This window comes from Bombina bombina, chromosome 6 (genome assembly GCF_027579735.1).
Source record: "Bombina bombina isolate aBomBom1 chromosome 6, aBomBom1.pri, whole genome shotgun sequence".
Lineage (NCBI taxonomy): Eukaryota > Metazoa > Chordata > Amphibia > Anura > Bombinatoridae > Bombina > Bombina bombina.
Window position 1 is genome coordinate 519,515,570 of NC_069504.1, and position 15,303 is coordinate 519,530,872.

General features: G+C 39.1%; 1 protein-coding gene across 1 annotated transcript; it reads right to left on the minus strand.

The window, feature by feature from the left end:
• Positions 1 to 8,551: 8,551 nt before the first annotated feature.
• Positions 8,552 to 10,016, minus strand: LOC128665153 (39S ribosomal protein L1, mitochondrial-like). Its single transcript, XM_053719892.1, is given in 2 exon segments — positions 8,552 to 8,945; positions 9,320 to 10,016. Coding segments are annotated over 2 exon segments (987 nt in total). The 5' UTR covers positions 10,014 to 10,016; the 3' UTR covers positions 8,552 to 8,652.
• Between the last annotated feature and the right edge of the window lie 5,287 nt (positions 10,017 to 15,303).

A 15,303-nucleotide genomic window follows, 5' to 3' on the forward strand; every position in this document is an offset into this window, starting at 1 on the left:
TTTATGTAGTACTTGCTAGATCAGTTATTCATTAGATTTTATGCGATACTTGCTAGATCAGATATTCATTAGATTTTATGCAGTACTTGCTAGATCAGATATTCATTAGATTTTATGTAGTACTTGCTAGATCAGATATTCATTAGATTTTATGTAGTACTTGCTAGATCAGATATTCATTAGATTTTATGTAGTACTTGCTAGATCAGATATTCATTAGATTTTATGTAGTACTTGCTAGATCAGATATTCATTAGATTTTATGCAGTACTTGCTAGATCAGATATTCATTAGATTTTATGCGGTACTTGCTAGATCAGATATTCATTAGATTTTATGTGGTACTTGCTAGATCAGATATTCATTAGATTTTATGTAGTACTTGCTAGATCAGATATTCATTAGATTTTATGTGGTACTTGCTAGATCAGATATTCATTAGATTTTATGTGGTACTTGCTAGATCAGATATTCATTAGATTTTATGTGGTACTTGCTAGATCAGATATTCATTAGATTTTATGTGGTACTTGCTAGATCAGATATTCATTAGATTTTATGTGGTACTTGCTAGATCAGATATTCATTAGATTTTATGCGGTACTTGCTAGATCAGATATTCATTAGATTTTATGTGGTACTTGCTAGATCAGATATTCATTAGATTTTATGCGATACTTGCTAGATCAGATATTCATTAGATTTTATGTGGTACTTGCTAGATCAAATATTCATTAGATTTTATGTGGTACTTGCTAGATCAGATATTCATTAGACTTTATGCAGTACTTGCTAGATCAGATATTCATTAGATTTTATGTGGTACTTGCTAGATCAGTTATTCATTAGATTTTATGTAGTACTTGCTAGATCAGTTATTCATTAGATTTTATGTAGTACTTGCTAGATCAAATATTCATTAGATTTTATGCAGTACTTGCTAGATCAGATATTCATTAGATTTTACGTAGTACTTGCTAGATCAGATATTCATTAGATTTTATGTAGTACTTGCTAGATCAGATATTCATTAGATTTTATGTAGTACTTGCTAGATCAGATATTCATTAGATTTTATGTAGTACTTGCTAGATCAGATATTCATTAGATTTTATGTAGTACTTGCTAGATCAGATATTCATTAGATTTTATGCAGTACTTGCTAGATCAGATATTCATTAGATTTCATGCGATACTTGCTAGATCAGATATTCATTAGATTTTATGCAGTACTTGCTAGATCAGATATTCATTAGATTTTATGCGGTACTTGCTAGATCAGTTATTCATTAGATTTTATGCGGTACTTGCTAGATCAGATATTCATTAGATTTTATGCAGTACTTGCTAGATCAGATATTCATTAGATTTTATGTAGTACTTGCTAGATCAGATATTCATTAGATTTTATGCGATACTTGCTAGATCAGATATTCATTAGATTTTATGCGGTACTTGCTAGATCAGATATTCATTAGATTTTATGTGGTACTTGCTAGATCAGTTATTCATTAGATTTTATGCTGTACTTGCTAGATCAGATATTCATTAGATTTTATGTTGTACTTGCTAGATCAGATATTCATTAGATTTTATGCGGTACTTGCTAGATCAGATATTCATTAGATTTTATGCAGTACTTGCTAGATCAGATATTCATTAGATTTTATGCGGTACTTGCTAGATCAGATATTCATTAGATTTTATGCAGTACTTGCTAGATCAGATATTCATTAGATTTTATGTAGTACTTGCTAGATCAGATATTCATTAGATTTTATGTAGTACTTGCTAGATCAGATATTCATTAGATTTTATGCAGTACTTGCTAGATCAGATATTCATTAGATTTTATGCGGTACTTGCTAGATCAGATATTCATTAGATTTTATGTGGTACTTGCTAGATCAGATATTCATTAGATTTTATGTAGTACTTGCTAGATCAGATATTCATTAGATTTTATGTGGTACTTGCTAGATCAGATATTCATTAGATTTTATGTGGTACTTGCTAGATCAGATATTCATTAGATTTTATGTGGTACTTGCTAGATCAGATATTCATTAGATTTTATGTGGTACTTGCTAGATCAGATATTCATTAGATTTTATGTGGTACTTGCTAGATCAGATATTCATTAGATTTTATGCGGTACTTGCTAGATCAGATATTCATTAGATTTTATGTGGTACTTGCTAGATCAAATATTCATTAGATTTTATGCGATACTTGCTAGATCAGATATTCATTAGATTTTATGTGGTACTTGCTAGATCAAATATTCATTAGATTTTATGTGGTACTTGCTAGATCAGATATTCATTAGACTTTATGCAGTACTTGCTAGATCAGATATTCATTAGATTTTATGTGGTACTTGCTAGATCAGTTATTCATTAGATTTTATGTAGTACTTGCTAGATCAGTTATTCATTAGATTTTATGTAGTACTTGCTAGATCAGATATTCATTAGATTTTATGCAGTACTTGCTAGATCAGATATTCATTAGATTTTACGTAGTACTTGCTAGATCAGATATTCATTAGATTTTATGTAGTACTTGCTAGATCAGATATTCATTAGATTTTATGTAGTACTTGCTAGATCAGATATTGTCACACTCTATCTCTGAGTTAAAGTATAGTTAGGTATCTGGATCTCAACTGCAGATCTGTAGTTAGCTTTATAGGAGTTTAAGAGCAATTCACAGGAACTGTGATTGGAAAAGAGGTAGGAAAGAATTAGCACTCCTGTGGAAGTTCCGTTTAACAGGTTACAGGAGAGAAGTTGAAGTTATACATAGTAACTTAGAGGCGTCTGCTAGTATGGTGGTCAGTATTATCAGTGACGTACACTTAGTAAAAGTCTATGTATATAGTAGCCAGTGGAAATCCTCCTGAATGTGAGAGGTTTGTAGAGCTTACGTTCGTAGCTGACAGCAAAGGAGGGAGAGGTGTACAGCTGCAGAACCAGTGCTGTGTGTGAAGAGGGTGTGTGCGTGAGCACCAATTACCAGTCTGGATTTACTGACAGGCTACCGTGTAGCGTAACTGAGTGACAGGCAGAGTGTACCGGATTGCGGGGAGGCCCGCGTTGCTTGAGACACAGTCTTTTATCGAGAGCGGTTAATACCGCGTTGTTCAGAGGAGGTGAGTTGAAGTGAGAGCCGAGTACTACAGGCTCCGGAGTTGTACCGGTCACTGGTGATCAGCCTCCAGGCTGGGAAGCCGTAAGTGGCAAGGAAATACACTTCACAGCGTTGCGGTGTTGTTAGATTATAAGTCCAGTGTAAAGCTGTGGTCCAGAGCAGGAACAAAAGTTCAATTTGATAAATTGTAATCCTTTGCTGATATACTTTCTAATAACAGTGGATTTAGAGCCAGGAGATTTAGTCGTGGTAGCGTCTCTGCTAGAGAGAGAGTTCACAACTGAATTAAACGGCAGGTGAGGGGGGGAGGAGTAGCCTTAAGTAAAGTTGGATTTAAAGACATACACCTCATGCCTGACAGGTCCCCCCATCAAAGGTGCTGCACCGCAGCAGGAGGAGCAGGTTTGTCCGGATGGGCCCTGTGGAACCGGGCAACCAGTCGAGCGGCATTGATGTTAGCATAGGGCTCCCAAGAATCCTCATCAGGGGAGAAACCCTTCCAACGGATGAGGTACTGCAGAACCCCTCGATATAGCCTGGAGTCAAGAATGGATGAAACCTCATAAATTTCATCATCAACCACTATAGGCGGAGTTCCAGAGGTAGAGGTCTGCTGTCTAGTGGGGGTATAAGGTTTAAGCAAGGACACATGGAAAGTGGGATGCACCTGAAACTCAGGTGGGAGTTTCAAGGTCACAGCGTTGTCGTTGACAAGTTTAACAATTTCATACGGTCCAAGGAAAAGATGAGAGAATTTTCGACAGGGTGTTTTCAGTTTAAGATGACGGGTGGAAAGCCAAACTCGGTCACCGACTTGGTAATTCGGAGGACGACGTCTTTTGGAGTCATAATAATACTTCTGTCTGTTTTGGGCTGCAGTTATGTTTTCCTTGAGGAAAGTGAAGATTTCGGTCATTGAGTTGGATGTGTCATCCACAAGAGGGGAAGTGGTATTCAAATGTGGGAAGAGATGAAAAGTTGGGTGGAAGCCATAGTTGGCAAAAAACGGTGTGCACTTCGTGGATGCATTTAGGGTGTTGTTATAGGCGTATTCAGCCAAAGGTAAGTGGGACTTCCATTGATCCTGTTGGTAGGAACAGTAGCATCTGATGTACTGTTCAATCCACTGATTAACTCGTTCCGTCTGCCCATTAGTCTGTGGATGGTAGGCGGTGCTGTATCGGTGGTCAATCTTAAGGACAGAACAAAGTTGCCTCCAGAATCTGGAGGTAAACTGTGAACCTCTGTCGGATATGATGATCGCTGGTAACCCATGAATGCGCACCACATGTGATAGGAAAAGAGCCGCTGTCTCGGATGCTGTGGGTAGCTTTTCGTATGGGATGAAGTGAGCCATCTTAGATAGGTAATCAACAACAACCATGATAACAGTCGCTCGGTTTGAACTTGGCAGGTCTACGATAAAATCCATACCAACTGTGTGCCATGGCCTTTCTGGTACTGGAAGAGATCTTAACATACCATATGGTTTGGAGTGTTCATGTTTAGAGACAGCGCATACTTGACATGTTCTAACGTAGTCTTCCACTGTCTGGTGTAGATTTGGCCACCAGTAGTTTCTTTTGATGAGTTCAGTAGTTCTTTGAATCCCAGGGTGACCAGCTAAAGGAGATTCATGGTGAGCTTGGAGAATGTGAGTTCTCAAAGTTGGTGGAATGTAGATCTTCCCTTGTACATAGCTGATTCCGTTTGAGTCTGTTTCAAGTTGATTCTTTGGATAGGTAGTATCTCTTTTTTGATGGAAACGTAAGAACCGGTGTTCATCGGTAAGGATCCCGATGAAATGTTCTGGGGATAGAATAGGCTGGGCAGGTAAGGCTTGAATAGGACGAGGTAGGTGTCTGGAGAGAGCATCAGCCTTGCCGTTTTTTGACCCTGGACGGTAGGTGATGTGGAAATGAAATCTGGTGAAGAAGAGACTCCAGCGAAGTTGTCGAGCCGACAGTGTTTTACTTGACTGAAGATATTCTAAGTTGCGATGGTCAGTGTATATGAGAATCGGATAAGATGTGCCTTCTAACAAATGCCTCCAGTGTTCCAAAGCGACCTTGATGACGAGAAGCTCCTTTTCTCCTATGGGATAGTTTTGTTCCGGTGGTGTCATTAATCTGGAATAAAATGCCACTGGATGAATGGGATCAGAGGGAGTCTTTCGTTGGGAAAGTATGGCCCCCAAAGCGTAATCTGACGCATCCACCTCGAGAATGAACTGGAGTTTGGTATCCGGGAACTGGAGAATGGGTGCTGTGATGAATGAGTTTTTGAGGTATTCAAATGCCTTTTGAGCGTCAGTATCCCAGAGGAAGGGAGTGTGAGAACCTGTAAGTTTACACAGAGGTCTGGACAAACTAGAGAACCCTTTGATGAACTTCCTATAGAAGTTGGCAAAACCGAGGAAGCGTTGGACATCTTTTCTGGAAGTTGGAGTGGGCCAGTTTTGGATAGCCTGAATCTTCCCGTCTTCCATCCGTACACCAGAGGAAGAGATATTATAACCAAGGAAGGTTATTTCATATGTGTGGAATGAACACTTTTCGGGTTTGGCATACAATTGATGGGTTCGTAATCGATTCAGGACCCAGCGTACATGTTTCTTGTGATCCTCTAAGTTATCTGAATAGATGAGGATATCGTCCAGATATATCACTAGGCACACGTCCAATAAATCTCTGAATATATCATTGATGAAATATTGGAACGTGGCAGGGGCATTACAAAGCCCGAACGGCATCACCAAGTATTCATATAACCCATAGCGGGTCCGGAAGGCAGTGAGCCACTCATCTCCCTCTCTGATCCTGACCAGATTATAGGCTCCTCTAAGGTCTAGTTTGGTGTAGATGGTAGCTTTGCTAAGTCTTTCCACTAATTCAGGAATGAGAGGTAATGGATACCTGTTCTTCTTAGTTCTCTTATTCAGTTCCCGATAATCAATGATCGGCCTTAAGGATTTATCCTTGTTCCGAACGAAGAAGATCCCAGCTCCCGCTGGGGACGTAGAAGGTCTAATGAACCCTTTTTTGAGGTTTTCATCGAGATACGTCTTGAGATGTTCCAGCTCCGGTTGTGAGAGCGGATAGATATGCCCATATGGAATAGTGGATCCTGGTAGGAGCTCTATGGGGCAATCGTAAATACGATGAGGTGGTAAAGCTTCCGCCTGTTTTTTGTCAAAGACATCTAGGAAGTCGTGATAGTCGGGAGGAACAACCTCTTCAGAGAGTTGTAGTATATGTTGTTGAGGATAACAGGTATTTTTGCAATAGGGTGAATTCAGATCGACTTGTAGAGTTTGCCATGATATGGAGGGTTGATGTTCTTGAAGCCAGGATAGTCCTAGTACTACTGGATACAAAGGAGAGGGTATAACATCGAAGGAGATGTATTCAGTATGCCCCTTACCTAGGGAGACCTTGAGTGGAACTGTGTGATGTGTTATAGGACCTGACTTTACATAAGTTCCATCAATAACACGAATTGAGACAGGAACTGTTTTGCTAAGTGTAGGTATTTTATTTTTTCTTACAAGGGTTGAATCCAGGAAATTGGAGTATGCACCCGAGTCAATGATGGCTTCAGCTTGGAGGGCTTGAAGGTCCCACTGTAAGAGGAGAGAGATAGTACAGTAAGCTACGTTCACAATCTTGTTAGTCAAGCATGCATTTACATGTCTAAGCTTACTTCTTTTTTGTCGTTGGAGTAGCGGGCATTCCTTAACTGGGTGTGTGGGTGATGCACAGTACATGCACAGATTCTTTTGTTGTCTGCGGTGTCTTTCCTCAATTGTCAGTGGTCCTTTGGTGAACCCAATCTCCATGGGAGTAGTGACATCTTTAGAAGCTACAGGTGATGGGTAATACCTTTGATTTCCTTCTGACTGCTGACGCTCAGACCTCCTCTCCCGAAGCCTCCTATCTATCTGAATGGATAGGGTCATTAGGTCTTCGAGGGTGCTGGGGATCTCGATTCGGGCGAGCTCATCCTTCAAAGCGTCGGATAAACCGAGGCGATATTGATTCCTCAATGCTATCCCACTCCATTCTGAATCCTTTATATACAACTTGAACTCGGAGATGTACTCCTCAACAGGTCTTCTTCCTTGTCGTAGGGAGCGCATCTTTGCCTCAGCAGTGAGTTGCTTCTGAGTATCCTCATATAATAAGCTCATCTGAGTGAAGAAATCAGTGAGAGATCCCAATATAGGATCGTCGTTCTCTAAGAAGGTATTGGCCCATACTCTGGGTTCGCCAGTGAGGAAAGATATGGCGGTCATAACCTTAAGTCTCTCGTTATGATAGGTCCTAGGCTTCATTTGGAAAAGCAGGTAACAAGCGTTCTTAAACTGTCGGAACTGTTTCCTGTCACCTGAAAATCTCTCGGGTAAACACACCTGTGGTTCAGGAGTGTTATCTCTTATTGCTGCCCTAAGGCTATCATTCTGTAATTGTAAGTCCCTTAGTCCATGTGACAACTGGTCCACCCTTTGTGTGAGGTTGAACACCACAGTAGGCAAATCTGCTGGATCCATGTTAAGGCCGTTTAATATGTCACACTCTATCTCTGAGTTAAAGTATAGTTAGGTATCTGGATCTCAACTGCAGATCTGTAGTTAGCTTTATAGGAGTTTAAGAGCAATTCACAGGAACTGTGATTGGAAAAGAGGTAGGAAAGAATTAGCACTCCTGTGGAAGTTCCGTTTAACAGGTTACAGGAGAGAAGTTGAAGTTATACATAGTAACTTAGAGGCGTCTGCTAGTATGGTGGTCAGTATTATCAGTGACGTACACTTAGTAAAAGTCTATGTATATAGTAGCCAGTGGAAATCCTCCTGAATGTGAGAGGTTTGTAGAGCTTACGTTCGTAGCTGACAGCAAAGGAGGGAGAGGTGTACAGCTGCAGAACCAGTGCTGTGTGTGAAGAGGGTGTGTGCGTGAGCACCAATTACCAGTCTGGATTTACTGACAGGCTACCGTGTAGCGTAACTGAGTGACAGGCAGAGTGTACCGGATTGCGGGGAGGCCCGCGTTGCTTGAGACACAGTCTTTTATCGAGAGCTTGCTAGATCAGATTTTATGTAGAACTTGCTAGATCAGATATTCATTAGATTTTATGTAGTACTTGCTAGATCAGATATTCATTAGATTTTATGTAGTACTTGCTAGATCAGATATTCATTAGATTTTATGCAGTACTTGCTAGATCAGATATTCATTAGATTTTATGCGATACTTGCTAGATCAGATATTCATTAGATTTTATGCAGTACTTACTAGATCAGATATTCATTAGATTTTATGCGGTACTTGCTAGATAAGTTATTCATTAGATTTTATGCGGTACTTGCTAGATCACAAGAAAAATTACAGCAACACTGTAAAATATTTTGAATGTTTATTAAATATTCGACAGCTCTCAAAAGGTTGAAATCCACCGCGAGCTTGGAAAATGCTAAATGATCTTATGATATGGATTCTGGCTTCAGTTTGTTTTAGCAGTTTCTGGTTCTTCTTTTGGGAGGAATTGTTGGAATTTGATGAACAATGCTTCGCTTGTGGCACTGGAAATGACAACTCGCTCCACAAAAGGTCCGTAACTCAAAGGCTTGTAAGTGCTGACGTTCTTTATGAGAGAATCCAGGTTTGCAATTATGTGTTCACTAGGCATATCCAATGTCGCTATTTTGGTCTGCACAAGACATTCTTTTTCTACTAGATACTCTGTGCCCGTTTTGAACAGCTGAAGCATCTTGGGAATGTCAACACCCACTGAACCTCTCTTGCTTTTTGGAAATTTCTTCCTCAGTTTGCTTTTTAGAACATTCAACTTTGGCAGAATTTCAGGAGTAGCTACATAGAAATCAACTTCAATCTCGTCATCCAGAATCTTTTGTATAAGTTCACTTCCTCCAACAGTGCCACTTCGCTTGTGGCACTGGAAATGACAACTCGCTCCACAAAAGGTCCGTAACTCAAAGGCTTGTAAGTGCTGACGTTCTTTATGAGAGAATCCAGGTTTGCAATTATGTGTTCACTAGGCATATCCAATGTCGCTATTTTGGTCTGCACAAGACATTCTTTTTCTACTAGATACTCTGTGCCCGTTTTGAACAGCTGAAGCATCTTGGGAATGTCAACACCCACTGAACCTCTCTTGCTTTTTGGAAATTTCTTCCTCAGTTTGCTTTTTAGAACATTCAACTTTGGCAGAATTTCAGGAGTAGCTACATAGAAATCAACTTCAATCTCGTCATCCAGAATCTTTTGTATAAGTTCACTTCCTCCAACAACTGCAGCTCCATTATCCTGTGCAATCTGAGCAAACTCTGCACTCTCTGTGAATACCAAAACCCTGTTCACTTCACTGGCAAAAGGATATGGATAATGAACATGCCCAACGAACGGATCCACCTTTTTCTTCTTTTCTAGTTTCATATCCAACTTCAACTCTATGTAGACTGGTTGCTTTAAATAAGTAAAGTCCAGCGTTTGAAATGTTTTCAACATTTCTATGGCAGTTTCAATGTCAAGCGTTGGCTTGGGATAATAGCGTGCTATATACACATCGTCTACAGGTTCCCAAGCAGTTAGACCATAAGGCTTGGGCCGGGTGGTGTCTTTACTCTTCTGCTCAATCTCTTCCTTGGTTTCTTTTTCTTTGACTTTCTGGTCATCTTTAACTTTTTTTGTCATTCTTGCAGCTGCTGGTGCAACATAGAACCGTGCTGCGGCTCAGGTTCTGTTTGTACAGGTAAATGAAGGGTTAACATACCCAGTCCGTCTTAACGCATGTCTGTGACACTGGCTGAGAACTGTACGCAGGCAACAAACCGGGGCAGCCATGACCCACAGCCGATATTCATTAGATTTTATGCAGTACTTGCTAGATCAGATATTCATTAGATTTTATGATGTTTTTTATTGTAATTCAAATCAAAATGATGACTGATAGAAGACATTTCCAGTATTTCAATTTAATATGAAACTATTCTTTAAACAGGTAGATACTTATACTGAGTTTAGAATGAACCTAATTGTCATTAAAAAAATTTATTTGAACAATTCAATTTCCCCTACTTTTGCTTGCCCCTCCTAAATTGTCATTAGACCCACTAAGGTTTAGCACTACAGACCTATGTCCGTCACGTTACATCAGACCCCTTGCTCTACCATCCATCTGCCACCAATATGCCACCAACAGAACCCTGACTCTACAGTCAAGCTGTGGGCCATAAGTCTAATCAGACCTATGGCTTTAAAGTTAATATGTCAACCATGTGAGACCCATGATTATGCAACTCCTCTGTCAACTACCATACTATTAAGAGATCCCTCCCCTCTATCAGCCAATTGTCACATTAGACACCTAAGTCTGCCAGATCAGTGCCTTTAAACAGTGGTGTTTCTATGGGGTGCTATTGAGCTGTGAAGGGCAGTGCATGCTACGCCAAGCACTCCATATATTATTTTCCAGCAAGTGGCGAGATGTCTCCTATTGAAAGTAATGGAGCTTGCAGGAAAGGGACACTATGCTCTGTGGAGTGAAGTTAGCAGTGAGCAGGGTGGGCACTTTAAAAATTAAATCCTGCAGCCAATATAAATCACATCTCGCTGCTTTCTGTTTAAAGCATCTTACAATCGCCTACATTTTCATATGCATGTGCTTTTCTATTAGGGTTATAAGTATTTTGAGTGTTTTGAGAAAAGCTCATCTCCTTTTAGTTTGAGATAAAAAACTGTAAGGCCTAAAGTGTGAAGATCTTTACAGAATTACACTCGGATAAGAGCCACAATTTCAATTACACCTTGTATTTTGTACTAATAATTGCAAATTTCTAAGGTATTTTGCACATCCATGTAAGGGACATTCCCTTTATTACCCATTCCCCAGTTTTGCACAACCAACACGGTTATATTACTATACTTTTAACCTCTGTGATTACCTTGTATCTAAGCCTCTTTTGACAGCCCCCTGATCACATGGTTATTTATTATATATTGACTTGCATTTTAGTTAATTAGTGCAGTGTCAGCCACAACTCCATGGGAAAGACCACAATGTTATCTATATGGTACACGTGAACTAGCCGTCTCCTGTTGTGAAAAGCTAATAAAAAAATAATGTGATAATAGGATATCTGTAGTGGCTTAGAAACAAGCAGACATTTAGAGGTTTAAATGTTATAAATTATATTAATATACCGTAACTATGTAAGTTGTGCACACTCTACCAACACAACTACAAACCCCTATTAGCTCAGCTGAGACAGTCAGCTAATGACCAAATGGAATAGATATAAAATATCTTTCCTGAGAAGGCAGGTGGTAGCCAAGATGACAATTCTCCCCAAGATTCTGTACTTATTCAGATCATTACCCATATCTATACCCATTTCAGACATGGACAAATTTCAGAGAGATATTCTCCACTTTGTGTATAATAACAAAAAATCAAGAATCAGCAAACATCTTAAGATGAGACATAAAAGGGGAGGAGGACTGGGCCTCCCTAATCTAATATCCTACTATTTTACAGCCAGACATCCCTTTGGTATAATTTGACTAATGCATTAACCCCTTAACGGCCAACGACGTACAGTGTACGTCCTACAAAAAACAATCATTAATGACCAAGGACGTACCCTGTATGTCGTCAGGGGTTTCAAGTGGTGGAAGCAATCCTGATCGCTTCCAGACGCTTTCATGTTATTGCAGTGATGCCTCGATATTGAGGCATCCTGCAATAAAAAAATGTAGGCATCCGATGCAGAGAGAGCCACTCTGTGGCCCTCTCTGCATCAGCCATCGATAGTGCTGAGTGTTGGTGGGTGGGAGCCATTGCAGGGAGGCGACCATCGATGGTGGATGCTTGTCAGAGGGAAGTGGGATCCGGTGTGGGGGAGCTGGGAGCGCACATGGGCACGTGCATGGGGGCGCGTGCACAGGGGCGGGCACGGGGGCGGGAGTGGGTGAGAACGCTACACTATGAGACTAAGTGTTAAGCGAAGGAGGGAGAAATGAGGGGGGAAATAGCATCTAAGGGATCTGGGAGGGGTAGGGGTAGGTTATTGAAGGGAAGGCAGCTACACTACAGAAAAATAGCTTTTATATTTAAAAATAAAATAAAAAATACCAAATTGTATGACAAACTGGGTACTGGCAGACAGCTGCCAGTACCCAAGACGGCGGACAATAAGGTAGAGGGGGGAGGGTTAGAGAGCTGTTTGGGGGGGATCAGGGAGGTTGTGGACTAAGGGGCAATCCTACACAGCAGAATATATATATTTAAAAAAAAAAGCCTTTTATTTTAGAACTGGCAGACTTTCTGCCAGTACGTAAGATGGCGGGGACAATTGTGGTGTTAGTATATTCTAGATTACAATATCATTTATTATTATATGAGCAGTAATCTCCAGTAAAATGTTGGAGTACTTATATCAGCAGTTGCCAACCAATTATAAATGTATTCACGCAGCAATATGTTTATTCCTTAATTCTTGATTAGTTATCTTTATAGACACCTTGAATTACATTTATGCAAAAACTAGATTATGAATCAATTATACACGCTTATACTGTTACAATTATTCTACACAAAACAGATCATAAATTGTATCTTTAAAAATTAACCTTACTCACAATAAATTGCTCATTAAGATGCCACAAAGGAGAATATCAGAACAGTCTATAATTTGCCAATAACTCTAATACTGAACTTATAACCATCAGAGAAATTGTATATTATTAACACAATAACCAATTTATATGAAATTTCTAAGAGATTTCACAATAAGTAAGACTGACTTATAAATATAAAAGTACAAATTATTTTATAGCAAATAAAATTATTTAGCATCAATATGACTAGTTCTAAACTACGCAGGACTATGAATATGTTTGTGCCATAATTGCACAAGCTGTTTATAAATAACTTCAGTGAGAAACCTAAAATTTATGAAAAAGTTTGTGAAAAACAACAATTTTTTTATTTGATCGCATTTGGCGGTGAAATGATGGCATGAAATATACCAAAATGGGCCTAGATCAATACTTTGGGTTGTCTACTAAAAAAAAAATATATACATGTCAAGGGATATTCAGGGATTCCTGACAGATATCACTGATCCAATGTAACTATCGCTAATTTTGGGGAAAAAAAGGTTTTGCAATAGCAAAGTGCTACTTGTATTTATTGCCCTATAACTTGCAAAAAAAGCAAAGAACATGTAAACATTGGATATTTCTAAACTCAGGACAAAATTTAGAAACTATTTAGCATGGTTGTTTTTTGGTGGTTGTTGACTTGTAACAGATTTTGGGGATCAAAGTTAAAAAAAAGTGTATTTTTTTTTAAAATTTTTCATCATATTTTATATTTTTTTAATAGTAAATTATAAGATATGATGAAAATAATGGTATCTTTAGAAAGTCAATTTAATGGTGAGAAAAACGGTATACAATATGTGTGAGTACAGTAAATGAGTAATTAAGATACAATAAATTGATAGCCCTACTATGTACGGCAACCAGATCCTGTATCGCAAGATACTGGAAAACAGAACCGCATAGTTTTAAGATAGCAGAGCAAAAAATAGAGTATATATTTGAAATAAGCAGCTCAGCTGCAGACTTATTATCCACTAAAGAGCAATTGTTGGAACTTTGGGAACTGTGGATTATGTATTCTGAAGGAGGACCATTACTTAGTTGAACCCAAGAGGTTGAGGAAAAAAGAAAACCTCACCCATTCCTACTGTAACCGCATATAATCCTAGAGCTTTCTGTAGTTGTTTAATACCAATGTCTGCTTATGTGATATATTGTAATTGTTAAAGTAACAGCCAACAAGAAGATATATATTTTACTGTCCATGTAGTGTACTATGTTTACACATGAGTCATATTTTATTTTTCTTTCTTATTTCTTCTTTTTTTCCTTTGATCTTATGTCATATACTCCTTCACTGAAATATTTTGTTACAAAACTTTCTCCTCCAATGGTATCTAACCCCTCACAAATTAGTAACATCTACCCAGGAGCTTTTCTTACCTCTACTCCCCACCACATACCCCTCCACTCTTTCTTATACACTCTGCTCCTCTTGGTGGTGGGTTTTACTGGCTGTTCCAATCAGCCAATAGAATGCGAGCTCAATCCTACTGGCTGATTGGATCAGCCAATAGGATTGAAGTTCAATCCTATTGGCTGATTGCATCAGCCAATAGGAATTTTTCTACCTTAATTCTGATTGGCTGATAGAATTCTAGCAGCCAATCGGAATCTAAGGGACGCCATCTTGGATGACGTCACTTAAAGGTACCTTCATTCAGCTTTAGTCATCGGATGAAGAGGATGCTCCACGTCGGATGTCTTGAAGATGGACCCGCTCCACGCCGGATGGATGAAGATAGAAGATGCCGTCTGGATGAAGACTTCTGCCCGTCTGGAGGACCACTTCGCCCGGCTTGGATGAAGACTTCTCCCGGCTTCGTTGAGGACTTCGGCCCGGCTTGTATGAAGACGTCTCCCGGTAAGTCGATCTTCAGGGGGTTAGTGTTAGGTTTTTTTAAGGGTGTATTGGGTGGGTTTTATTTTTAGGTTAGGGTTTGGGCCTGCAATAGAGCTAACTGCCCTTTTTAGGGCAATGCCCATTCAAATGCCCTTTTCAGGGCAATGGGGAGCTTAGGTTTTTTTAGTTAGTACTTTATTTGGGGGGTTGGTTGTGTGGGTGGTGGGTTTTTCTGTTGGGGGGGTTGTTTGTATTTTTTTTTTACAGGTAAAAGAGCTGATTACTTTGGGGCAATGCCCCGCAAAAGTCCCTTTTAAGGGCTATTGGCAGTTTAGTTTAGGCTACGTTTTTTTTTTATTTTGGGGGGATTTTTTTATTTTAATAGGCCTATTAGATTAGGTGTAATTAGTTTAAATATCTGTAATTTGTTTATTATTTTCTGTAATTTAGTGGGGGGGGGGGGTTTATGTACTTTAGCTAATTTAATTTAATTTAGGTAATTGTATTTAATTTAGTTAATTATATTGTAGTGGTAGGTGTTAGTGTAACTTAGGTTAGGTTTTATTTTACAGGTACTTTTGTATTTATTTTAGCTAGGTAGATATTAAATAGTTAATAACTATT